The sequence below is a fragment of the Dasypus novemcinctus genome, chromosome 7, assembly GCF_030445035.2.
Source record: "Dasypus novemcinctus isolate mDasNov1 chromosome 7, mDasNov1.1.hap2, whole genome shotgun sequence".
Lineage (NCBI taxonomy): Eukaryota > Metazoa > Chordata > Mammalia > Cingulata > Dasypodidae > Dasypus > Dasypus novemcinctus.
The window spans coordinates 25,754,054-25,778,566 of NC_080679.1; the positions used below are offsets into that span (position 1 = coordinate 25,754,054).

The 24,513-nt window shown below is 54.4% G+C and overlaps 1 protein-coding gene across 1 annotated transcript; it reads right to left on the reverse strand.

Annotated features, from left to right (window-relative positions):
- VIL1 (villin 1) lies at positions 1-24,513 on the reverse strand. The gene is made up of 20 exons (XM_004469576.2): positions 24,460-24,513; positions 19,836-19,921; positions 19,255-19,329; positions 18,232-18,428; positions 17,136-17,244; positions 16,832-16,942; positions 15,021-15,223; positions 14,843-14,921; positions 14,572-14,670; positions 13,765-13,918; positions 12,978-13,078; positions 12,724-12,861; positions 12,039-12,197; positions 10,903-11,082; positions 10,240-10,385; positions 9,395-9,539; positions 8,820-9,008; positions 7,318-7,386; positions 4,567-4,707; positions 1-230 (listed from the first exon to the last, which is right to left on the reverse strand). The coding sequence occupies exons 2-20, from the start codon at positions 19,908-19,910 to the stop codon at positions 117-119; spliced, it is 2,484 nt and encodes an 827-aa protein (XP_004469633.1). The 5' UTR covers positions 19,911-19,921; positions 24,460-24,513; the 3' UTR covers positions 1-116.

Here is a 24,513-nt window from a genome sequence, read left to right on the forward strand (position 1 = left end):
TCACAGGTACAACTAAAATTTCACTTCAATTGGCATAGGAATAACACCAGTGATGCAAAACAAAACCCCATATGCAGGGTAGGGTAATGCTTTACAACCACAGCTACTCTTGCTTCTCAAAATAGTCCTTTTTCTTTCTTGAGGTTTTGTTGCTTCCATCGAGGCAGGGCAGAGAAGGCAGCTGGAGTCATCCCCAAGGCCTTAGTGAAATCCTCAGTTGACAGGTGCTCCTAGAAAGAGACCAAAGGCAAAGGTCACACTCTTGCCCAGGGTTTGCTTTGAGGAGTCATTTGTGTGGCATAACAATCAAATGAAGAGTAAAAGCAGGCACTGTCATGAGTGCTAGGAAAAGTGATGGGGAGGAGGAGGGGCAGCATTTTGGGGTTCTAGAGGTTGCTGAATAATTCCATTTGGAACATAAAAGGACAGTAACAATGTGGTAGCTTGGGTTCCTTTTTTGTGACCAGGGTCAAATTCATATTAGCTCTGAAATAAGAATTGAGACATTTGACTTAGCTTGATTAGGAGTTGCTTTCCTTTCCAGGCTTTAGTTTTCCTCTCTATAAAATAGAAGGAATCTTTTAAAGGCCAATTTTGGCTTCTTTTGTTTGTTTGTTTGGTTGGTTTTTGGTTTTTTTGGGGGGGGGAAAAAAGTCTTATTCCCATGTATTTTTTAAAGGCACTAATAAAAAGTTTAACATACTAAGAAAATTACAATATACAATTATGCTCAATTCCAATTTTGACAGATGGGTTTTTAAGCACTGTTATGTGCTGGTAAATTAGTTTTAATCATCCACATTTCCTTTGTTCAGTTATTTAAATTGATTATTCCCTAAAAACACTCTAATTATTTAAACATGAAACACATGCAACCACTGAAAAATGTACAAGATTATGCTATCCAACCAAGTGATGATGAAACTTTTGTTCTTATTGATGAGGAAACATCGAAATATTCTCCTTAGGAGAGAGCTGTACTCCTAATTTAAATGCAATCATCTTTCTTCTTTTTGATTTTGTTTGAAGCCCAGGTAATAGCCATTATGATAGCCACTCATGTACCAAGAGATTAACATGCTCCCCAAAGCATCAGCATCAACAAAAATAATTTTGGCTTCTTTAAAAGCTTTTATGAGAATGAAAATACTACTACATATGAAAGGACACTGAAAACAAGGTATTTTGTTCATCTGTCTTTACGTATCAAATAATGAACCTGTACCTAAGGGATCCTTTATTTTAAAGTCTGGCCCCACAAAATAAGCAAATGGGCCCAAAGAAAGGCTCTGGATATATAAGACTTACTGTGTAACCATAAGAGAACATAGCTCTTATAGCAAAAGCTGATCTCCCTGGGAGGGGCTCTCCCTCCTGGGCCCTGCATTGCTTTAGATCACGCGAGCACACCAGCCACATGGGAAATACACTCACTTACACTGCCGTGGCACTTAAAAAGATGCTTAACGCATGCTTGAATATTCCCATTTTCAGGTGATGAAACTGAAGTACAAGCTAAGGTCCTCTGTTTCCAAAGCCCATACATGTTTCACTATATCCCCTCCTTGACACTCCCTTCCTTTGAGTAACTTAAGAAATACCATAAGGACTATTTGTCATCTTTCCCTCCCAGACCTGTAAGGGATATATTGTGTGTGCAGTTGATTGAAATGTTATCCCTTTTTGGCGTACATGTTTCTGGCTAAAACCTCATCTGTCATTTATATTCCACTATGAATTAATCAGATTACCTCATAGGAGCAGGTTTTGCTCAGAGATGGTGGGATGATGGGAGGGTGGTGGCAGGAGGTAGAAGTAAGGTGGGGGGGGGGGGGGTTGCTTAAGAAAAGCCAGGAAGACCAAAGAAGAAATTCAGAGACAAAATTTGCCTAGCTATTTTGAGTAGAAAACAAAATATTTGGATCCATGACTTGTGCTGACTTCTTTCCTCCTGTGAATGGCCTAGAAACACTAGGTAGCTGACTTCTACCTTTTCTTTCTTGGCTTGGAAATCACAACTACCTTTCTAGGCCTTGGGTATCCTCAGCTGTAAGATGAGGGGACTGACTGAAATGACCTTTGCCTCTTTAATATGACATGGTGGTGATACTGTGCAAGGCAAGCTAAACACTCAAGTAGGAACCCCAAATTCAAGTTGCTAAAAAACAGCATCCTCTGACCCTCATCTCTGCTCCCTTCACCGGACAGCAGGACAGGAGAGTTGGAAGGCTGCTCTGCTAAGTGCAGTTGCCCTGAGGAACACTTAATTGATGCCCTAGAGAGCCTTGAATGGAACAGCTTCTTGGTAAACACCTGCTGATTGATTTCAAGCTCAGGTGGGCCTGAAGCCCCAGTTCTCTAACCTGTCATTAGACTTGCCTCCCTCCCCTGGGACATTCTCTCCTCAAGGCCAGATGCTGGGAACCCAGGCAGGTTGGTGGAGTGCTTTGTTTTGGGAGAGGAGAATAAGAATAGTATGGGCACCAGCGGATGAAGAAGAGCAGCCATAACACAAGTCTGTAGCCCTCCTCCCCCTCCCTGCATCTCCACTGCCCATGGCCCTCATGGCTGTGGTGCTGTGTCCGAGGTCTGCAGTGGTCACACCACCTTCTCTCACCCACCCAGCCAGGCTGGCTCCTCAGCTCTGTCACTGCTGGACTCTGCCCTCTCCGACTAGATAGCAGGGCTGCCCATCCCAGTGGACTTGCATCTTTCCATTGGTCCTGTTCTCCAGCTGATTGCCTGCCACACCCATGCCTACATCCACCTCTCTCTGACTTGCTCATCGGTGCTCAAACACTTGCTACCACCTGCAACCAGACCCACAGCCTCCCTGTTGTCACTGGGTCACCTTCAAGTCTGGAGCAGGTGAGGAGTTCTGATGATCTCTCCCACCCTCCCCACTTGGCAAAGAACCCTCAGCTTTCCTGCAAAAATGTACACTACTCCCATGATTTAAAAAATCAACTGACAACTGGTTTTTAGAAATAAACTAAAGACCGCTTCTACTCTGGTGAGGTTTTTTTTGTCTTGATTCTATTTGTTCCATTCAAAATTAGCAAATCACTTCAGAATCCTGTCAGTCATCTGGATCAATAACATCAGCTGCCCTTCACTTTAGAAATAAATGCTTTATGCTGCTTGATACGATGAAAAGAGTAGGACTCCAGAGACCTGGTTCTTCCTCTAACTTTGCAACTAGTTATGTAATGCTAGGCAAGTCACTTCCCCTCTCTGGACCTCCATTTACTCAGCTGCAGAACAGGCAATAATAACAGCTTCCATTTCTAGAGAACTTTGTTAAGCTAATCACTCACAGCTTGACAGGAAGGAAGGATACAGATACTTCCTAGCCTTCCAGCCACCTCGCATATGGGAGGAGCTGAGAAAGAATGTGCAGGAAAAAGTGGGAACAATATATTTATACATGTGTCAGTACAGCTATCAGATGTTCTCGCAGAAAGTAGGTATCCCTCTTCTGTAGATTCTTCAATTATTTCTAAGATTTCTTTATGGCTTATTACACAGAGTCTTTATCCCTAAACTAGACTTGCAATCTTTTTTGGATCTTCATAAACTGGGAACAAATAGCAGAAATGTGTTTTTAACAAGGTCTTCTGGCTGCACCCTCTCACCAGTGATTCACACCTTCCTCCAGCCACAGCTACCGTGAGCTGAGGATGCTTGGATTCATTATCTCCAGCCACGGTCACTCCCAGAACCGACTGTCCTCACAGGCGCCTCGAACAACATGTCTACCTCAAAGCACCTGATCGACCCCCTCTAACTTCAGTCTGACCTAGGCTTTTCTATCTCAGAGAGCGACACAATTTCCCCCTCTCATAATCTATCCAGCAATCCCTGTGACATTGATTTTGCTTCCTAAATCTGTCCTGAAACCATCTACTTTTCTCACTCTCAGCCACTACCTATTCTAGGCTCCCGTCTCTCTCAGCCTGACAGCTGCAACTCTCTTCTATCTTCTGAGGGCAGCTTTTGCTGCCTTCCGGTCCATTCTTCACTGTAATCATTTTTTGAAATGTAAATCTGACTGTCACTCCCCTGCTTCAAACCTTTATGGCTTCTGTCCACCTTCGCAATAGAGAATACAGTCCTTAACGTGATGTAAAAGCCCCTGTCCAGTTCAGCCCCTACCTTCCACACCAGGTGCCCCTGCCCAGTTCTCTGCCACGGTCACTCCGGCCACCTTGCAGTTTTGCCCTCCCACTCTGCTTAGTCCCAGCCTCTGGACTCCGTGGATGCGAGGCCCTTCTCCTGGAATAAGCTGCCCCCACCTTGCCTAATTCCTAGTCACCTTTCAGAAACAAAGCACTGACTACTACTACTCTCCGCGGTCCCTGTGCCTCCTCTTTGGGGCACTTATCCCTGAAATTGAACAATGCTGTGGTTAGGCTTCTTTGATGTCTCTCCCCCACTGGGACATAAGCTCATGTCAAGAGGGGGACCCAGCACCTAATCATCTGCAGGGCACAACCTGGGTGTCAGGGTGGTTCAACGACCGGAACAGCCCTATCTTCTCGGTGCTCTTTGGCATGTCTGACCCACCTCCCTCCTGCTGGGGTCCACACCCTCAGGGAGCTCGTCCACGGGCTTGTTCATGAGCTGCTCCAGCGGGAAGGTGGGGAGAGGCCCAGAACTGAGGTTGGTGTTGGCAGTGAACACGCCCAGTGAGGGGCTGATGATCTCCTGGGAAAGAAAAGAAACAGCTGGTTACTCCACCTGGTCTGTGACTACGTACACTCTGCCTTTCTCTCTGAAGCCAACATTCTAGGGCACCTCCAAGTAACCTTCCTTGAGACCCACCGCCCACACACACACACACTTCCTAAGAAAACACCCTGGATTAGACCTGTGAGCTAATAGCTTAGCGGTCCAAACAAGCTAATTGGTATGAGATGACTGTTTCATTTGATAACCTAACTTCCCCAGGCTTCACCCAGATATGCGGGATCTACCCTGGACCTTTGATGAGCCTCTCTAATCTTTTGGGAAATTGTCATCCATAAATTCACTTAGCCTTGACCTCTTTGTACTTTTCAGCCTGCAAAGTCAGTCTACCAAGAAGGGTTTATTGAGTGCCATGGGGTATGGAGCCTGTGGGTGGGGCAGCAGTGCCATGTATGTTATCTGTCAATCACCCCAGTCTGCTTGTGAAACTGCTTTCAGGGGAGCGGATTTGGCTCAACTGATAGAGCATCTGCTTACCACATGGGAGGTCCAGGGTTCAAACCCAGGGCTTCTGGCCCATGTGATGAGCTGGCCCACACACAGTACTGACACACGCAAGGAGTGCCATGCCATGCAGGGGTGTCCCCCGTGTTGGGGAGCCCCACGCACAAGGAGTGCAGCACATAAGGAGAGCCGCCCAGCATGAAAAAAGTGCAGCTTGCCCATGAGTGGCACCGCACACACAGAGAGCTGACACAGCAAGATGATGCAACAAAAAAGAGATGCAGTATCCTGGTGCCATGGACAAGAATGCAGGCAGACACAGAAGAACATGCAGCAAATGGACACAGAGCAGACAACGCGGGGGGGGGGGGGGGAGGAGAGAGAAATGAAAAATAAATCTTAAAAAAAAAACTGTCAGGTTCTGGACATGTTTCTGCAGAATCTACTCTAACTTGTTTCTCCTGTGAGATGCTTGAACTTTTTGAAGGAAAGGCTCTGCTTTCATTTCTCACATTCCAGGGCAGTGGGCTACAGACTAAATACATTTCTGTCAACTAAATGAAAGACTGAAGGAGTTGCACCTATTCTACCTGGAGAAGAGATCCCAAGCATGATGGTATATAAAGAAATCATTCACTGGGCACCAGGGAGGCTCATCCCCAGGAGTCATGTCCCACGCTGGGGGGAGGCAACACATTTACATGCTGAGTTTGGCTTCAAGACTGGCCACATTTGAGCAACATGGAGGTTCTCAGGAGGGAACTCTTAGGCACCCTGCAGCTCTAGGCCTTCTTCTTATTTCAGGTGCACGGGCTTACAAGCATAGTCATTAGTATCAAGGGCTCATTGTTGGACCTTCCTTCTTCTTTGGTCTTTACCGTTGCACTTGGGGGATTGTTGCTGTCCCTTTAGGGACTGTGATAGAGCTCCCCTGGCTAGGAACTCAGCACTCCCTCAGTTGTTTTTAATTGTAACCACTATGAAAATATCCAAACATTTTTATGTACCCTGGATATATACCCTGGAGAACTCCCTGCCTACCATGTGTACCCTGTCAATAACAACCCACACCAGTATTCCTCCCCTGCCATTGTTGAACCTCTCTGTAATCCAAAACTTCTTAAAAAATGAAGCCCAATATATTGTCTGGTTCCATTAATAGTAAAATGGAAAATAGTGATGAATTTAAAGGTTAAATATAGAATACATATTAATTTAGAAAAATTAAGGTAAAAATAAATTGGGGTATCAAAAAATTTTTAAATGCAAAAGCTTTGTTTTTGATGTTTTGCCTTCCATCACTGCAATAAGTTTTGCCCTGTATGCAAATTGGCAAGGCAACTTCTTCTGTCTTTTCCTCAGTGTCTATGCCCTTTTTCTTTTTCCTTTTTTCCTAATTATTAAGCTTATCTTCACAAAAGTTTTAGATCACAGTAATTCATATATACAATATACAGTACTCCCACATATCCAACATAAAACCCTTTTCCCTTCCACAGCAATAATCTTTTTACATATTCATACTATATTTACTGAAACTGATGTACAGATACTGAGACAATAGCTTTCAAACAAGGTAACATTTGGGTTTACATTGTGGTTTATATTTTAGACTATACAATTTTCTAAATTTTTAGTTATCTTATGTTTTACATTATGATTTACATTTTAGCCTATCAGCCCCTATATATTTTTGGTGTAATTTAACATGTCTGATAGCCATCCTTGTGTAATCTTGTGGACACTTTCTCTAAAGTGTAGTCTATGAACTAACTACACCAAATTATCTGGGCCTTTTGCTAAAAACATCTAGATTTCTGTGTCCCAGCCTGATTCTACACACCAGAATTTGGGGGGAATGGGACCTTGGAATTTGCATTTTAATAAGCTTCCCTTCCCCCCAATTCCTTTTGCCCAAACTCATGCTTGATAAAATTTGGAAACCATTTCACTAGGGAATGGAGGAGGCAAAGCAACTGAAGTTCTGAAGTTAAACAGCAGAAATTCTATGGGAAATGGGAGGAAATAGTGGGAAAGAACGCACGGGACATTGGCACCTTCGCTGGAACTTCCTCAGCACCCACCGGTCTGACCGCCAGGCCCAGGCCCCAGCCTCGTACTCACAGAAGTGATCTGGCTCCAGTCCCCAGGGTTTCCAAGTTCCCCCTTCAGGTCCTCGTAGGATTTGGTATTCTGCATATAAAGTAAGGAATAATTAGACCCGGGTCTTAGAGGGGACAAGAGACCCTTTTCCTTCGGGAGTTGAACGGAGGCCTAGGACCTGGTGGTGAGGAGGGGAAGAGGGAGATCACACTGAGGCTGGGCGGCAACCTGAAAGAGGAGCTTAGATGGTGTCGAAGGAGCTGGCAATGAGAACAGGGCAGGGCAAGGTCTTTTCTTGCCCCTGTTCAGCTGGCATGGGCATAGGGAGGGGTCTGCTCTTTTCACCACCCTCAGAGGCCAGTGCCAGCAGCTACGAGCAGCCACGCGCAGGCGTGGAGCCCTGCCTACGCTGTGTAGACTCTGGCGGACTCCAGGGCCCTGGAGAGCAGGCGGGCTGCCTCAGAGTCTGGAGGAGTGGAGGGAGTAGAAGGCACAGGGCTTCCTGGGGGCCCCGGCACATATCCCCAGTGCCTCGCCCCAACGGTGGCATCGTGAGCTCACGTCAGGCTGAATGAATGAGTGAATGAATGAATGAGGCTGGCAGAGAAGCCAGCATAAACCTGAGGGCTGTCAGCATTGTTGACTTGGGGCACTGATGTGGATTTGGGAAGATTTGCGACCTTGAGATTTGTTTGTATCCTTCCTCAAGACCAAACTCAGCTCATTAACTACTGAATTTAAAGAAAGATATATATGAGGAAATTAATCTCTGTTCTCCATTGCCCTAAGCTCGACTGCTGCATTAATTTAGAGCACCCAAAGCCAGGCCAGGATCGCTCTACCTTTAGCCTTCCTGCTCCCAACAGCAAATGCCCTTCTCTGGATTTCCATTTTAAGGACCCACCCTCTGCTTCTAGCTGGGGTCAGTTTAGGAATATCCTGCGGAAGTCAGAGTCACTGTCCCTCAGGTACGGGCCCATATAAGACTCATTTTGCTTAGAATTTAGTGCCAGGAAAGCATTGGTCTGTCCTTCAGAAGTGACATGTTTGGTTTCCTCTGGCAATGACAATCCACCAGCCCTGACCAATAGAACTTTCTGTGGCAATGGAAATGTCCTATATCTGCACTGTCCAATAAAGTAGCCATCTGCCACAAGGAGCTATCGAGCATTTAAGATGTGCCCAGAGCAATGGAGGAACTAAATCTTAATTTTAACTAATTCAAATGGAAACAGCCAGTGCAACTCTTACCTGGAATACCTGGCAGCTTTGAGCTAAACAAAGCACACAGGCCAGGCCATGTGTTCCTGGCCTAAGCCATTGATCGACTCCCTTCCCCCTCCCTCACCACAGAGCCTGGTGTGTTACTGGAGTTTTAATTCTAGGCCACCTCTTGTCTCTTTGACAAATAAGTCACGTACCACAAGGGGATGGAAAAGCCCTGCCCTCAGCTGTGCCAGGAGAGATTCCCCAGAAGAGGGACATGCCAGGCTGTCAGGCCCGGGGCAGCTGGGGCCACTCACACTCCACTTGAAGGGATCCCAAGCCAGGAACCAGCCTGTGAAGGTGGGGGGCTCATGTCCCTGCTTCACCACAACGATGGGGGTCTCAGGGTCCCGGCCGCTGGGGTGGGTCTTGAGGTATTCCTGCACCGAGGTGGCTGCTGCTTTCTTCTCGTCCTCGTTGGCGTGCTTCCCGATCCAGAAGAAGACCTGTTGAGAATCCCGGGAGCCTGGTTGGTCCTCCCCGCCTTCCCAGGCCCTCCGGGCCCTGCCTCAGTTCATCCCAACGCCGCTGCCCAGACCATGAATGGGGCGGCCGGGCAGAAGCCTTCCACTTAGGAATTCCGCAAATCCGCGGCTCTAGTCTCACCGGAGCCTAATCCCTCCAACACGCTCCTGCTGCGTCCAGTCACCTGGACTTCCGTGGAGAGCACACCCCACCCGGCAGCCTCCCTGGGGGGCTTCTTGCTCCTCAGGCACCTGTGGTTCATACTGCGGCTCCCAGGGACAAAGTATACGGGGGCCAAGAAAATGCCGAGGCTTGGGGCCTGGGGACTGAGGCGGGCAGGAAGGGGCGCGCGGGTGCTCGGACGCACCTGGTCCCAGGTGTCCAGCAGGAACACGTCATCCTCTTCCAAGTCATCCTGGTTGAAGTCAGGGATCTCTGTGGCCAGGAAGCGCCCGGTCTGGTTGGAACATTCGAAGAGCCGGGGGGCGATGACCAGGTTTTCTTCCTGCAATCTGCAGGTTGGAGAGAAGATTGTGTTGCCCGGGGAAGGTGTGAGGGCAGGAGAATCAAAGACACGGAATTTAGGGGGACTCTGAAGCTGGTCGCCCAGCAAAATGCCCTCTCTCCTGATCACATGAAAGGGTTCTCTCTTGTCCCACCAGTGTTTTTCCAAGACATGCATTCCGGTGGCGCATCTGCAGTCCTGTTAGGAAACTCTTTCTGGTGTCCTCCCTCCATCCCTCCTGCTGCTACTGCAGCACGTGTCCTTTTGCTTTTGAACTGGAGAGTAGTGGATCACGGGTATTCTTTATGAAACGCCTTGGAAGAGGGTTAACAGTTGGGCTCTTTGGCGTCGAGGGCTGGGTCACCTGAGGCAGGTGCTGGGATGGCTCTGGCACTTTCTTCCTGAAGGGCAAACCCTGTAGCCCTGGCCCTGTTTTGGGGCAGTCTCCTATCACAGTGACCCCCACAGCCAGGGAAACGCCCCCATCGGGCCCCCTGGAGACCCTGGCAAGCAGCACAGACACAGTCCCTCTGCTGGAAGCGCCAACGGGAGGGGCTACATTCGCCATATAGCCCTGGGGGCCTGGCACGGCCTGGCAGACAAGAGCCCCCCAGCCACGCCTGCTGCAGGCGCTGGGCCACGGGGTGGCATGCTGGGGGCCCCTCTGGCCTCGGAGGCCGCACTGGCGGCAGAGGGAGCTGGGTTACCTCTTGGAGTTGGAATAGGGCGCCTTCCCGCCCAGGGCCATCCAGAAGTTGGCCGGCTCCTGCCCTTCCACCACCACTTGCTTCTCTGTCCGGGAGATGGTGTCGGCAACCATCTTAGCCATCTCCCGCTCGTCCCCGCTGCAGCCCTGGGAAAGAGGGGGTGAGGTGTGTGGGGGGAGACCGTCCCCGATGCTGCCCCCTCTCTCCACCCTTCTGCCACCTTCACTAGCCCTTCCTGGGTGGGGACCCCACACGCACACAGCCAACGGGAGTCAGTTCTCCCACCCTCTCGTCTGTCCTCGACACTCCCAAGAAGGGCAGTGGAGAGGAGAGAATTCATGGCCCTGAGAAGGAATCCCAGAGGCGGAGAGGCCTCGTTTCAGAGACAGACTGAGAGACAGTGGCTGAGAGCCCAGACCCAGAGACAGGCCCGGCTGGGACAGGCGGAGGGGTCAGGGACAAGGGAGAGAGAGGGACCCACCAGGCAGAGAAGCTGAGGGATGGCCAGAGGCGGGGCCAGGAGACCGGCCCAGGGCTGGGAGGCAGGGGAGACGGGGCTCCAGACGCAGCGGGGCAAGGAGCGAGCAGGACCCGGGAGCCGGGGACCCCGCCCTGCCCCAGGCCTGCTCTCCTGGGACCCCAGCCCCTGGGCCCTGCACACACCTTCCCACACCACAGGTAGCAGCAGGACTGGGTCTTGAGGATGAAGACGTCGTTGGAGTTGAGGGAGGTGGCCCGCGCCGGGACCTCGAAGGCCTTGGTGTTGTTGACTCCGGTGCCTCGGACCTGGAACAGCCTCGTCGGGGGCACGGGCTCCAGGTTGTTAGCCCGGGAGGTGCCTCCCTGCAGGGCGTGAGCAGAAGGGAGGGGCAGAGGGCGACTGCTTGCCTCTCCAGTTCCTTTGATACACCAGACTAACTTTTCCAAACACTGCATTGATCATGGCACTCTTCTGCTCAAAAACCTTCAATGGCTCCCCACGGGCCATAGAACAAAACCCAAGCCCATCATCGGGCATTTCCAGGCCCCACATGACAAAGCTGCAAACCACTCTTCCAGACTCGTGCTTGCGGCTCTTTCCCCAGACCCTCCAGCTTAGCCAGGCCAGGCTTCTCACTGCTCCCATGGAGCCCTTCCCCTGCGCTTTCATCTTCTTTGCCCCTGCACAGCCTGCCCACATCTTACCCCTGTTCAGCTCTGCAACAAATCCCTTTGTACCATGAATTCTCTGCCTATTCCAGATTATTGTATACACGCTCCCCTGTGAATTCCACTTTTATTTCTGACCTGTAACCACACAGGGCCTCGGACTGTCAGTGCAATGCTCGGACAGCCACGTGTCTTTCCTCTCCCAACCAGATGGTAAACAGTGCTATCAAGTCATTCTTCTCCCTCCTTGGTGCATGGCAAAAGACTCGTACTTAGTAGGTGCTCAAGAAACAGATTGTTGATGTGAATGCCTGTTTGATTATGTTGGAATGCTCCAAAGACATTTGCACAGGAGCACTATTTATGCAAATCCAGCCCAAACAACTTTCTTTTTCATACTGAGGATTCAAAGAGTTGGTGTGGGGGGAGGGCAGCCATACTCGCACATGGTAACCGCTCATGACACGCATGTTTTAACATATCTGAATGGCTGTTTCTATTCTGGTTCCATGTGGGGAGGGGGCTGCAAACGTTCCTCCCCCACCAAGAACAGGCCCCTCCCATGCCCACGCCCGACTCTCCCTCTCACCTGCCCATCTCCCACCACCCCTCCCAGGCGCCCCTCCCCAGCCTCTGTCCAGCAGCCACACCTGGTAGACGATCATGCGTCCCTTGAAGATGGACATGAGGTGGGGTGGCTCCTTGCCCATGGGGACCCGGATCTGGACGGGTTCACCGTTGTACTGCTGGTCAAGGTTGACAGCTTGATACGCTGAGGCTGCGATTTCATCCTGGCTGGCTTGGCTGCCCTGGGGAGGAGAGGAGGGAAGTGGGGCGAGGGGGGCGAGGGGGTTGGTCCCCAGTCCTAATCCTGGTCCCAGCCTCAGCAGTCCATCCTCCCAGCCTCCATCCGCTCCAGACCCAAACTGACCCAGAGCTCAGCTCTGATCCCCACATGGAATCCTTGCCCTGCCTAACACTGAGCCACCCGCAAGCCCCGCATTGGCCCCAGGCCTCCTCGCCTCCTACTGCACCCTCCTCTGGGGAAATACCCCGGATGTCACCCTGCTCAGTCCCAGCACCCACGCATAAGGGTCTGGGCAATGTGGGGTGCATGGGGTGCTTATTAAAAGGCAGGTTCCAAGGCCTCACTCCCAAAATATGTGGGTTTGTAGAAGTGGGTTGGGACCCAGGAATCCGCATGATTTTAGCCAAGGGCCCAGGTCATTTGATACGTTTATACCAAAAGCATCACGCAGGGGTGATGACTGCTTGGCAGGGGTGTGGTGGAGGGGGAGCCAAGCTGGCTGTGCTCCAGGCGGGCTGGGGCCTCACCTGCCAGATGTAAAGCAGGTAGTGCTGCTTCTCGCAGATGAGGTAGGTGTAGAGCAGCAGGTAGCAGTCGCCCCCATAGAAGTGGCCCAGCCACTTGGAATCCACAGGCACCAACTCCAGGTCCTCAATGCGCCACACCTGGGGCCAGAGCCAGCGTCAGGCCCAGGATGGACTCCACCCCCCCCCCAGCACCCCCACTACCACCCAGCACCTCCATCACCACCTTTATTCCGGCTGCCCTCCCCTCAACGTACCTGCACCTCCCCGCTCCCGTCGTCTACCATCTTCTGCTGGGCAGCCACCTGCGGCTGGACGTGCATGGACGTGGCATCAAACTTCACCTGCTCCACCTTGGCTGGGGAGGGAGGGGTGATGACACCCGCTGTCGCCAGCAGAGGACTGGCTGCTCGCTGGCCTGAGCTTTAGAGCCTAGGGCCCCAGGTCCTCTCGACAGCCCTAAATGGTAGCCTTGATTCTTACACTCATTTTAAGGATGAGGAAACCGAGGCTAGAGGGAGTCGGTAGCTTCCCTGAGAAGCATCTCTCTCTGCATCTGAGACTCAGGCTTGGGCAGTGCCTCCCAGGGCAGCCCAAGAGGGGCAAAGAGCAAGATCAACCTTGTTGATCCATCCATGTCCTGACTCCCTGCAGAATTCAGACTTCAAGCCTCAGCCTCATCTCCCAAGGCTTGGGAGCTCCTCGATGACGGAGGCTGTACCTGACCCCTTCCCGCTCCCCTCTGGTGTCTGGCACCAAGCCGCCCTCAGCAGGTACTGTCTGATGAGAGACCGCAGCTTGTACCCCAGAGGGGTCCAACCCCATTCCATACGAAAGGCATGTGTCCTCAGCCCTCTTTCTATGACAACTCTTGAGTTTATCCATGTCCCCATGGGTCCCCTGCCCGGCCTGGGAGGCCCAGAGCCAAGGTAAAAGCATGCAGGGGGGAGGAGGATCGGGAAGGGAGGGAGGCAGGCACCCCAGGGTGCTCTGCGGACCCCACTCCCGCGGCCCCGCCCCACCCTGCTGCGGTCTGGTCCTCACCCACGGAGCCCACGGTGTGGGTTTTGCCCAGGCCCGAGGTCCGGCTGGGCACTGTCCATTTCTGGAAGAGCTGCTGAAAGACAGCCGACTCGGCCCCGTCGTTCTGTACCTCCACCTGGGTGCTGGGCGGGTACTGCTTGGCTTGGATGAAGTTCTGCGCAGAAAAGGGGGTGGCTGGGGGCTACATCCCTTCCTTAGCCCTCCAGTCCCTATGCAAGCCAGAGCCTGGCTCTAACCCCAACCAGACCCAAAGTCAAACCTAACTCAGGTCCCAAGGCCAAGTCTGAACCCAACCCCAATCCCAAAGCTGATTCCAAACCTAAGTCCGCTCCGGCCCCAACTCCACAGCCAAACCCGACCCTCCCTCAAATCGAACACTGACCTCCAGTCTAGCTGACCTCAACGCTGGGTTGAATGCTGACCCCAAACCTCTGATCCAACCCCAAGGTCAAAGCTGACCCCAAACTTGAACCCACCTAGATTCTACCTCTGACCTCAGTCCCCAGAGCAGTTAAGGCCGCTGGCTCCAGCCCCAACAATGACCCCAAACTCTGCCTTGGCCCACCCCAAGTTACCCCAATGCCCACCTTCCATTTCTGCCCCCTCCACTGGGCCACACCGAGTCCAGGGCAGTCAGGGCCTGCCGGGCAGCATCCCGGAGGGCGGAGAACCTTGACATGGCTGCAGAACTCCCCTCAGCCCGCAGCCAGTGAGGCCCGGCCTGGCCTGCTCTGCTCAGAGCCTCCCCTGCCCTCTGGGGTCGCCCACCTCCCCCTGGGCGGCCCCTCCCCCCCGCCCCCTCCCTACCAGTGCCTGGCTCATGGCCCCCTTCCTCTCCTCGGCGTTGGCCTCCTTCCCCTTCCACACGTAGATCTTCAGGCCCCCCTGGTCCAGGATATAACAGTCCTAGGGGGGAGGGAGGAAGACTGCAGTGAGGGCCGGACAGCGCTGGGGGAGCTGGACTGCGGGGCGTTCAGGCACAAAAGAGTGCCCGTCCCTGGAACAACTGCTTGGGGGAGAGGCGGGTCGGGGCGCAGGGGCCTGGGGGTTGGGGGCAGGCGCCGCCAGCCCCTCTCACCGAGTGATTGAGCAGGTCCTGCGTGAGCGGCCGCGTGGCCACTTCCCGAACCACCAGCTTTCCCTCGGAGTCAGACACGCTGCAGGACAAAGCGGGGCGTGGACAGGAGGGTGCCCGTCACTCCCAAGCCCCGCGGCCAGGGCGCCCTCCCCCAGCGGGACCCCGGCCCGGCACCCACTGGAACAGCTTGAGGTTGGCCTTGAGGGCGGGCTCCACCACCGAGTCGGGCACGGCGGCCTTCAGCTCCCTGCGCGGGCCCAGCACGTGCTTCATCACCTCCATCAGCTGCGGCGCCTCCTGCTCCTTCTCGCCGTCCACCACGCCCACGTAGGCGCGCCCGCCCCGCTCCTGGTCCCGGATCTCCTTGGCCAGGTTCATACCCTGCAGGGAGGTCCCAGGTGACGCCAGAAGGCTGCACCAGCCCCAGCCCACCCCTGAGGGCTGAGGGCGCCTGTGCTGCTTCTACCTTCCTTGAGGCTTTTCAGGTGAGTGTCAGGAAGCCAGGTGCAAACTAGCTGGGAAGGCAGCTTTCCTCTTTGGCAGGAGTTGTGTTTTGAGTGGGTTTGTTGGGCCTTTAGGGTTTGTGTGTGTGTGTGAGAAGTTGTAGGTTGTAAATCAGAGTTCTCATGGGCCTTCAGTTTTGACATTGCTTGCACCTGCTGATTTTACTTCACACTTTTGGACAAAATTTGAGCCCTAAGGACCCTTTTGCCCCAAAACTTTCAAACATACAAGCCCAGACAGCAGTCTCAAATGTGCTCACAGACACACACACACACATGCATGAGTCTGACATGTGCTCACATTGACACAGACATACACTCAGCAGTCTCACGTGCTCACACTCAGACACACACTTTCTCATGCACTCACACACACCAGTCTTGCATGTGCTTACACACAAACACAACAGTCTCACGTGTGCTCACACACACTTGATCGACACATGCAGCCCACATCCAATGCGTTCACACACACACTCACACAGCCCACCCTCTCGTGTTGGAATCACCTGCATTTTAATCCTAGGCCCCTTCTCTCTCTACCCTCCCAGGTCTTGCCCCCTGGAGAACACTGGCGCCCACAGTTGACTCCAGCCCAGCTCTCTGCTCTAGTCGTGCTTACCCAACCACCAAGAAGACAACTCCATTTTCAGATGTCCAAAGCTCAACTCTCAGCTCTGTCCCCAAATCTATTGCTTCCTGATCTTTTGCATCTCAGGAAATGGGATTCCCATCCATCCCCACAGTTGCTCAACCATAGTGCCTTCGATTTTTGCCCCACACCTGCCCCTCTTCATCCCTTCACTCAACACGCAAGTTAAGTCCTATAGCTTCCACCTTCCCAGGCTGAGCTTGTGCACTGCTGGGTACCACCTCACTGTGGGAGGCTAAGGGGGGTGCTCCCTGCTTCCCTTTGGCCCCACCGTGGCCCCCAAAACTCTCAATAGATCCCAGGGCACTAAGAAAAAAACCCAACCCTCCTGCCAACTCCCTGATGGCCCCGCCCTCCTCCCTAAGCCTTCAGCATCACCTCCCTCCCTTCCTCAGCTGCCAGGCACCTGCAGACTCCCACCACCTTTCCTGCTTTCCTGCCCACTTCCCCTCCTCCTGGAAGCACCCCCTGAACCCCAGGGCCGTGCCCCCACCCCTCTTCTCTTTCCCCTGCCCGTCCATCTCCAGCTGGCCGGCCAGCTCGCTGGGGGTGGGCTCTGTCCCTTTCACCCCCATTGGCTGTCAGGCGCTCGGCCCAGGGTCTGCCCCACAGCAGGGGCTCCTGATACAGCAGCAGACCGATAAGCTGATTAGCACCCACTCCTCTCCCACATACACTTAGAGAGGCAGCTCCACCTTAGCACACACCCTCCCCCCTCCAGTCAGGGAGAGAGCCCTGGGGAATGGGGGTCCCACGGGGCTTGGCAGAAGTGTGGCAAGTTTGGGGGTGCGGGCAGGTGCTGGGTCTGCAGGAGCAGGTGGGGGCGGGGTTTACCCGGAGCCTCTCCATGTGGTTACTCTCTGGCCCGTTCCACTGGATGATAAGCTTCCCGAGGTCCAAGAGGAAAACATCCCCGCGGTTGAAACTCGTCCAGGACATGTCCACCTGGGGAGCATGGGGGAGGCGCGGGACCCCTCTCAGACCCCCGCCCATCGTCCCCCACCTTTTTGCCACCCCTCGCCCCTCCTCGTCCTCTGCCCTCCACTCCGACCTGGATCTGAAGTCTCTTCCAGGCTGGGAGGGTGGCCAGGAGGCCATGCTCCACACCCGGCCCCATGTCCCCAGGGGGCCTGCCCACCTCTGCAGCCACCACGTTCCTCTTGCCCTTGACGTGCAGCAGCCGCTGGACATCATAGGAGTTAGTCTTCACGTGCTTCATGCCGGAAGCCACACCCCCTTTCCGGATCCTGAGAAGACAGGGGAGCTGAGCAAGGCTGTGGGCCAGCTCCTGCCCGGCCAGATCCTGGGCTGCCCGTGCAGCCGGGTGACCCGAGGGGCAGGGCTGGGACCAGGGTGAGGGGAGCGAGGCACCGAGGGCACAGACTTTAAGAAGTCAGTCTCTCAGGGTGTGCACATGCAAGGTCGGCTGTTGCACGCCTTTACGCAACCCAGAGCAAGTGCCTCCTGAAAGTGCGCGCCCTGGGTGCCTCATGCACCTCAGTCTAGTCCTGGCCCTGCTGGTGGTGGGGGTTGGGGGCACGGTATTGTGGAAGGCAGGCTTGGAGAGAAGGAAAAGAGGAGCAAGGTGCCAGCTCAAATGTCCAAGGGAGCTGGAAGAGGGGTGAGCAAGATAAAAGGGAGGGGTGGGGTCTGTGGCCAACTGGGAACTCCTGGCCTGTCCCACACATCAGTAGCTACTTGGCTTTGGATTGTATGTATCATGAGGGAAGATAGAAGGCTGGAACCTCAGACATTTCAAGGAAAGTTGGAAACATGGGTTTCTAAGGTGAAATGCCTGCTTTAGAGAAAGGGGAGCAGGTATTGGCTTGTTGGCCAGAGGGGAGGCTTGACATGACACCCTGTGGACTTCCTTAGGCATCGAGCTCTCCCAGCCATTCAGACAGAAGTCGGTTTCTAGAGATTTGGGGTACACACAATGCAGAATGGCCAAAGGCATTCTCAGAAAGAGGAGGGCCAAGCACCGAGCTGCAGCAGAAATGGGGGTGGGGGAGTGGAGACAGGTGATAAAAAATTACCAAAACCCAGGTGGTCCCCATAACCTCAGCCTCCCTTTCGGGCCGAGGTCACCCCCCAACTCCCCCAACCCACGTCTGCCCCCAAACCCAGCCGTGGGCATCCCTACCCAGCCCTGATCTCCCCAGCTTCACCCCTACCACCCCCCCTTCCCACGTCTGGGTCTCCCTCCCCAGCCTGCAGTGCATCCCCCCCCATACACAAGGCCCTGCTTGAAGTAGCCTCGGAAGGCCTCGCTCTCGTTGCCCTGGACCTCGCGGTGCTGGACGGCCCGGCCTTTCAGGAAGTCGTCCATCTGCGTGGTGTAGATGGCGGCCGCCCCCTGCTCGTCCTGGGACGAGGCCTGGCCGATCCAGAAGTGGACGTCATAGGACAGGTTGCTGCCCGTCTTGTGGATCTAGGGAGAGGGGATGCCCGGTGGAGCCCTGAACTGGGGCTGCAGCCCCCTCCCGCCTCCCTGCCTGCGTGCTCTCCTAAGCTGTGCGGGTCCTGAACTACGGTGCAGGGCTGGGGGGAGCACGCCGGGCTGGCGCTCGGAGCAGCAGAGCAGCGTGGAGTCGTGGCCCCAGCTCTGACACTGCCTCAGGGCAGGCAAGTAGCTTCCCTGCTCTGGGGCTCCCCGGCCTCAGCGTTTCGCAAAGCGATGTGTGTGCACCCTCAGAGGGACAGGACATAACCGAGGTGGTACACAAGCAGGTGTATTGGATGCATTAATCGTGTACGCAGTTCACAGCAACTTTCTATTTGTGACACGTGATACACTACCTTCCGTTTACAGTAATAATAGAGGGTTATTTTAAAATAAATGTATTTATGTTTTAAAGGTGAGTCAACATAAAGACAAATCCAAACGAATGAGCAGTACAAGTAGTACCAGGATGTGGCAAAGGTCAAGCAAGAGATAGGAAGATAACTAAGAATTTTGGAATTTGGCCTTGAGCTTGGATAACATCCCACCAGCTCAGAAGGTCCCCTGAGACTGTAAGTCTACAGAAAGTGGCCTCCGCTTGGGGGTCAGTGGCTCAGGAGCAGGAGGGCCTCTGGTCCCTGCAAAGCCAGCCCAAGCCTGGGCACCCGGGCACACCCAGGAAATACTGTCTCGGGGCAGGGCCAGCCCAGCTCTCCCTCCTCACCCCAGCCTCAAGTTTCCTCCCTGACAGCACAGCGGGTGATTGGGCTTTCCTCTCTGCTCAGCCCCCTCCCCTGGCGGCCTCCACACTCACAGCCAGGACTATGTAGCAATCGCCATCAAAGAAGCTCCCAAAGGTGCTGGAAGGAACAGGCACCATCTGCATGGCCTGGAGAGAGAGAGGAGGTCAGAGGGGCAGCCCCGGACACCCAGGGCCCCGTGCCTAATCGCTCCGGCTTCCCTTAACTTCAGAAAGAGACAGAGGCGGGGAAGGAACTGGAAGGAGAAGGGCACGAGGCGGCTGACAAGAAGGAGCAGGAAGCATGAGGAAAAGGAAAAGAAAAGGAAAAGGGAGAAGGGAGGCCGCCCGCAGGGCAGGAGAAAAGAAAAGGGAAGGAGGGAGAGCCAGAGAAAAGTGAGGGAGACAGGAACGGAGAGGAAGGTTGAAAGAGGGAGAGATGAAAGGAGAAAAGGGAGGGGGAAGGGAAGCAGCAAATGCAGAGAAGGGTGGGGAGCAGTGGGAAGCGGGGAGTCCGGGGCTGGAAGGTGGAGCTGGGAGGGAGGGTGCCCGGTGCAGATGGCTGGCACGTGGTGGGGGCAGGACTGCAGGGTCACCCCAGGCCTCGAATCCCTCCCGGGCCTGCAGAGCCCCTCCCCACCCCCGCAGGGCCTCACCTCGATCCTCCATATCTGCACCCCCGGGGTGGTGATGTTGAGGGAGCCTTTGACCTGGGCGCTCAGCTGGGTCATTGTGGACGAGCCTAAGGGCAGAGCGAGGTGGGAGCACAGGGCTGAGCAGCTGGGGGCGCCCTGGGCTTCAGGCACTGCACCCCCAGCCCAGCCCAAGGGAGCTCCCAAAGGCAGGGGCCTGGGGGAGGAAAAGGGGTGGAGCCCAGATCCAGCCTTCCCACCCAGCTCTGAGCTTGCCCTCTCCTGCGCAGATACCTACCCTGGCTCCCTGTCATCCACTGAATGAAGCACCCCCACTTTAGCCTGGCATTTTAAGGCCCTTCTTAGTCTAGCCCTGAACAACTTCTCTTTGAAAATGTTTCCAATCAAAGACATGCTTCCTGCTTAAAAAACTCAAACAGATTTTTTAAATTTTAAAAATAAAAAGGAAAGCAAAGAATAAGAACAAATAAGGTCTTGGGCTTAAAAGTATATGCACCCATGAAAGCAGATGTGGCTCAACTGATAAGAGTGTCCATCTACTATATGGAGGGACCAGGGTTCGATCCCCAGGGCCTCCTGACCCGTGTGGAGCTGGCCCACACGCAGTGCTGCTGCGCACAAGGAGTGCCGTGCCACGCAGGGATGCCCCCATGTAGGGGTGCCCCACGCGCAAGGAGTGCGCCCCATAAGGAGAGCCTCCCCGCGTGAAAAAAGCACAACCCACCCAGGAGTGGCGCCACACACATGGAGAGCCGACGCAGCAAGATGACGCAACCAAAAAAGACGCAGTTTCCCAGTGCTGCCAGGTAATGAAAGGGGATGTAGAAGAACACACAGTGAACAGACACAGAGAGCAAACAACGGAGGGGAAGGGGAGAGAAATAAAATAAATCTTAAAAAAAAAAAGGTACATGCACCCAGGGGAGCGGATGTAGCTCAGTGGTTGAGCACCTGCTTCCCATGTGCAGGGTCCCAGGTTCAATTCCTGGTACCTCCTAAAAAACAAAGCATATGCCCTCAAAAGAGTTGAAAACAAGGGTTCAAACAAAAACTTGTACACAAGTGTTCATAGCCTCTCTACACACAACAGCCAAAAGGTGGAAATAACCCAAATGTCCACCAAACAGATGCAAGGATAAATAATGGAATATTATTCAGCCATAAAAAGGAATGAAGTGCCAATACATGCAATATAATGCTAAAGTGAAAGAAGCCAGACACAAAGGGCAAATACTGCATGATTCCATCCATTTGAAATGCCCTGAATCAGCAAATCCATAAAGATAGAAAGTAAATTGGCTGCTACCAGGGCCGGGGCGGGGCGGGGCGGAGAGGGGAATGGGGTGACTGCTTAATGGGTAAAGGGTTTCCATTTGGGGTCATGAAAAAGTTCTGGAACTAGATTTGGTGATTGTTGAACAACATTGTGAATGTACTGAATGTCACCAAATTGTGCACTTAAAAATCATTAAAATGGTAAATCTTAGGTGTATTCAACCACAATAAAAATAAGCACATGTAACAGTTTCCTGGCCCCCTCCAGCCCCCTCCAGCGGCCCCCAAACGCCTCTCAATCCTTGTTCTCCCGCCCCCAAGACGTAAACCGCTCGAGGTCCTCGCCTCCTTGCTCAGTAGGGGATCAATCCCCAGCCTCTAAGAGTGTGCCGGGGCTTTGCTGAATGAATGGGTGAGTTCATGAATGAACGAACGGCTAAGAGCGCACCCTGCCACAGTGCACCCATCCACCCACTGAGCCGAGAAATCTCCCCGCCCCCAGCTGCTTTCATGGCCTCGCTCTTGGTTTTTTGACCGGTAACTGCGTTCTCCTCCCCAGCTGTTCAGGAGAATCGCCTGGGGAGCCTTTAAAACATACTGATGCTCAGATGCTCCGGCCACATCCCCAGAGATCCTGGTTTAATTAGGCTGGAGGGGGCCCCCGGGCACGCATAATTTTTTTCCTGCTTTTAGGGAAGGGGGGCATGGGTGCTCTCTGAAGATTCCCCAGTGGTTCTGAAACGAGAGTGTTGGAGAACCCCGTGTCTCCCGTCACCCTGCTGCGTCCCCTGCCCCCACCCCCCCAGCTGTCCTATTCCCTGCCCAGCCTACCACCCTCCTGGCACGGAGTCCCCCTCAGAAGTGCTCCTCGACCTGCTGAGTAATGAATGAAAGGTCAGGCTGCCCCCCCAGATTAGGCCCCTTTCTCTCCGTCTAATCTCTCCTTGCACCTCGACTTTGAGTCTTCCCTTGGAATAATGCCCTGGCCTTTTACTGCATGGAAACACCCTCTTCTGACTCTGGAGAGGGACATTCCCGCGCTTGAGGGCAGGGGTCGCTGATGAGAGGCTCTGCTGATTGTCAGCACTGCTTGCCACCGGGTGTTTGCAGGAAGCCCCCGCCGGCCTTGGCCTCTTCCAGCGACCCCAGGGCCCCCAGGGTTCCTGGTTCAGTGGCACCAACTTGGACACAAAGGAGGCGCATGCTTCCTGCTTTAGGTCAATCTGCACCTTGATTTCTACATCCCCCTTTCTCCAAGACGGACTCGCTTTGACAGGCGCTAGCTGAATGTGCTTGGGCCCCTTTTCTCCATCTCTGGGATGAGGGTTAGGGATCAATGAGGTGATCTCTAAAGTCCCACCCCAGGCCAAGCTCTGACTCTAGGAGTGAACCCCAGCAAGAGCTATCGAAGGTAGACCTGAGAAAGCACTTCTTGTCCATCAGAGAAGGGATTCAGGGGAACAGGGACTTGAGAAAGCCAGAGCTCTCTCTCCCCAGAAAGAAATTAGGATCAGGGGTCTCCACCAGCCTAAATGGGAAAGGGGCTGCCTCCTGGGGAGGGGGGGCGGTCTGGGTCCTGCCCCACATACCCGCCAGCTGCTCCTGGCCCTTCTGATGCTGGTCAGACGTGGTGCCCGCCCCCCCATCCTTTGGTGGGTGCCCCTCACCTCTCCTGTCTTCCCTGACCTGCTGGGAGCATGTGGCCCCCCACTCTGCCTCCCCCAGCCAGCGGGCAGCGCCGTTTGGATATGCCATGTGTTCTCCCTCACCTTGAACTCACTGGCTCCCCCCACCCCGACCCCTCTCCTCTATGTTCCCCAGCTTGGGGAGAGGCACCATCACCCCCAGACCCCAAAGTTACCACTGGGCAACATCCTGACCTCCTCCCCTCTCCCCTTGCTCTTTCTTCTATCCACCCATACATCAAAAGACCCTGCCCCCCATACCCCCTCTCCCCGCTTCGCTCACACTCGGCCTCCTAATTTCTAATACTGCCCTGGCACTGCCAGACTGCTTCTTGCCCCCAAGCCCTTGAGCTTTCCGTTCCCCTTGCAGAACGCCCTCCCCACCCTCATGTGCTCTTCCAGGCACAATAAAGACCAGGAGGTCTCCCCAGGGTCCTCAGGTGGGGCTAAGCCCCCTTCCTGGGTCCCCGGCGCCGTGGACCCAGGCCTCTCGGCCCCAACCACACCACGTGGCAGCGTTTTAGAAGTCTGTGTCCTTCCCAGAGCTTGGCCCCCCTGGGGACAAGCATCTCCCTATGTTTGTCTGTGCAGCCCCCTAGCTCCTGCACGTAGGAGGTGCTCAGTCAGGCTTGGGGCAGCTGAAAGCCTGAGCTGTGGAGGGGAAAGGGTGGGCCTTGCTGGGACCCTGGCGGAGTCGGGACTCCTGCTCTGTTCCAGACCCATCTTTCCTTTCATATCTGCTGCCCTCGTGCCCTCGGGTGGAAGCTCCAGACAGCGCCAGGGTCCGGCCACTGCTCTCAGCCCTGTTCTGAGCTGGACAGAGGCGTGCTAAAGGCGGTGGAGGGGTGAAGACACGGCCCCTGAAACGAAGGACACCCCCAGGCCCGTGAGAGCGGAGGGGGCAGACGCGCCCCAGCCCCTCCAGCCCCGTGAGGCGTCCTGAAGGAGGCCAGAGCAGGCCTCCTGGGGAGAGGGCAACCAGCCTGCCCCAAGACCCCAGGCTCGCACTGGCTGCCATCCTCCCTCCCCTCTTTTCAGCTGAATGAGGCAGCAGGGTGCTGGTGAGCCCCCGGGGGGGGGGACGGGGTAGGGGAAGGCTGGGAACGGGGAGACCCGGCGGCGGTGTAGACACGGGTGGCCCGGTCTGGCCCCGGACCAAAGGGCCCTGCCACCGGCCCCGTCCCGCCTCTGCCCCTGGGATCTTAGAAGGTGATGAAGGTGAGGCCCCATCAGTGCCAGCGATATCGTGACACAAAGAAAGAAACCATGAAGAGGAGGGAGAAATGGACAAAGAGATGGGCTGAGAGGAGGGGGGTGGGTTAGAGAGACCAAGTAGTCCCGGTTTGCCTGGGACTGTCCTGGTTTTTAAACTAGAAGTCCCGGGACCCTCCCCAGTCTAGGGCAAACCGGGATGGTTGTCACCCTAAGTGGGGTGGGGCAGCAGGTGGGGAGACTGAAAGAGCAGGTGTCCGGGTCGGGCCTGCAAAATTATTTCCTTGCTTCCTTGGGAAGCAGGACAGTCTGCTGGACTCCTTGCTCTGCCCAGAGTGCCCAGCCTTTCCCTCAGGCCTGCTCCAAGGGGCCACAGGAGGTCGCTGCCAACCAGGACAGGGACCCTGTCCCTCCACACTCCATGGTCCCCGTGTGCTCCCACCAGGGTGCCTTACCTGTCTGGGGGAGGCAGCCGCCACCTGGGAGATCTCAGGGAGTTGTGGCAAGCT

Excerpts from the sequence above, each read along its gene's own strand:
- VIL1 (XM_004469576.2), bottom strand. The coding sequence starts at position 19,910 with ATGACCCAGCTGAGCGCCCAGGTCAAAGGCTCCCTCAACATCACCACC. Across the intron at positions 15,224-16,831 it reads ACCACATGGAGAGGCTCCGG|GGTATGAACCTGGCCAAGGA; the intron begins GTAAACCCCGCC and ends ACCTCCCTGCAG. Across the intron at positions 4,708-7,317 it reads ACTGGAGCCAGATCACTTCT|GAGATCATCAGCCCCTCACT; the intron begins GTGAGTACGAGG and ends TTTCTTTCCCAG.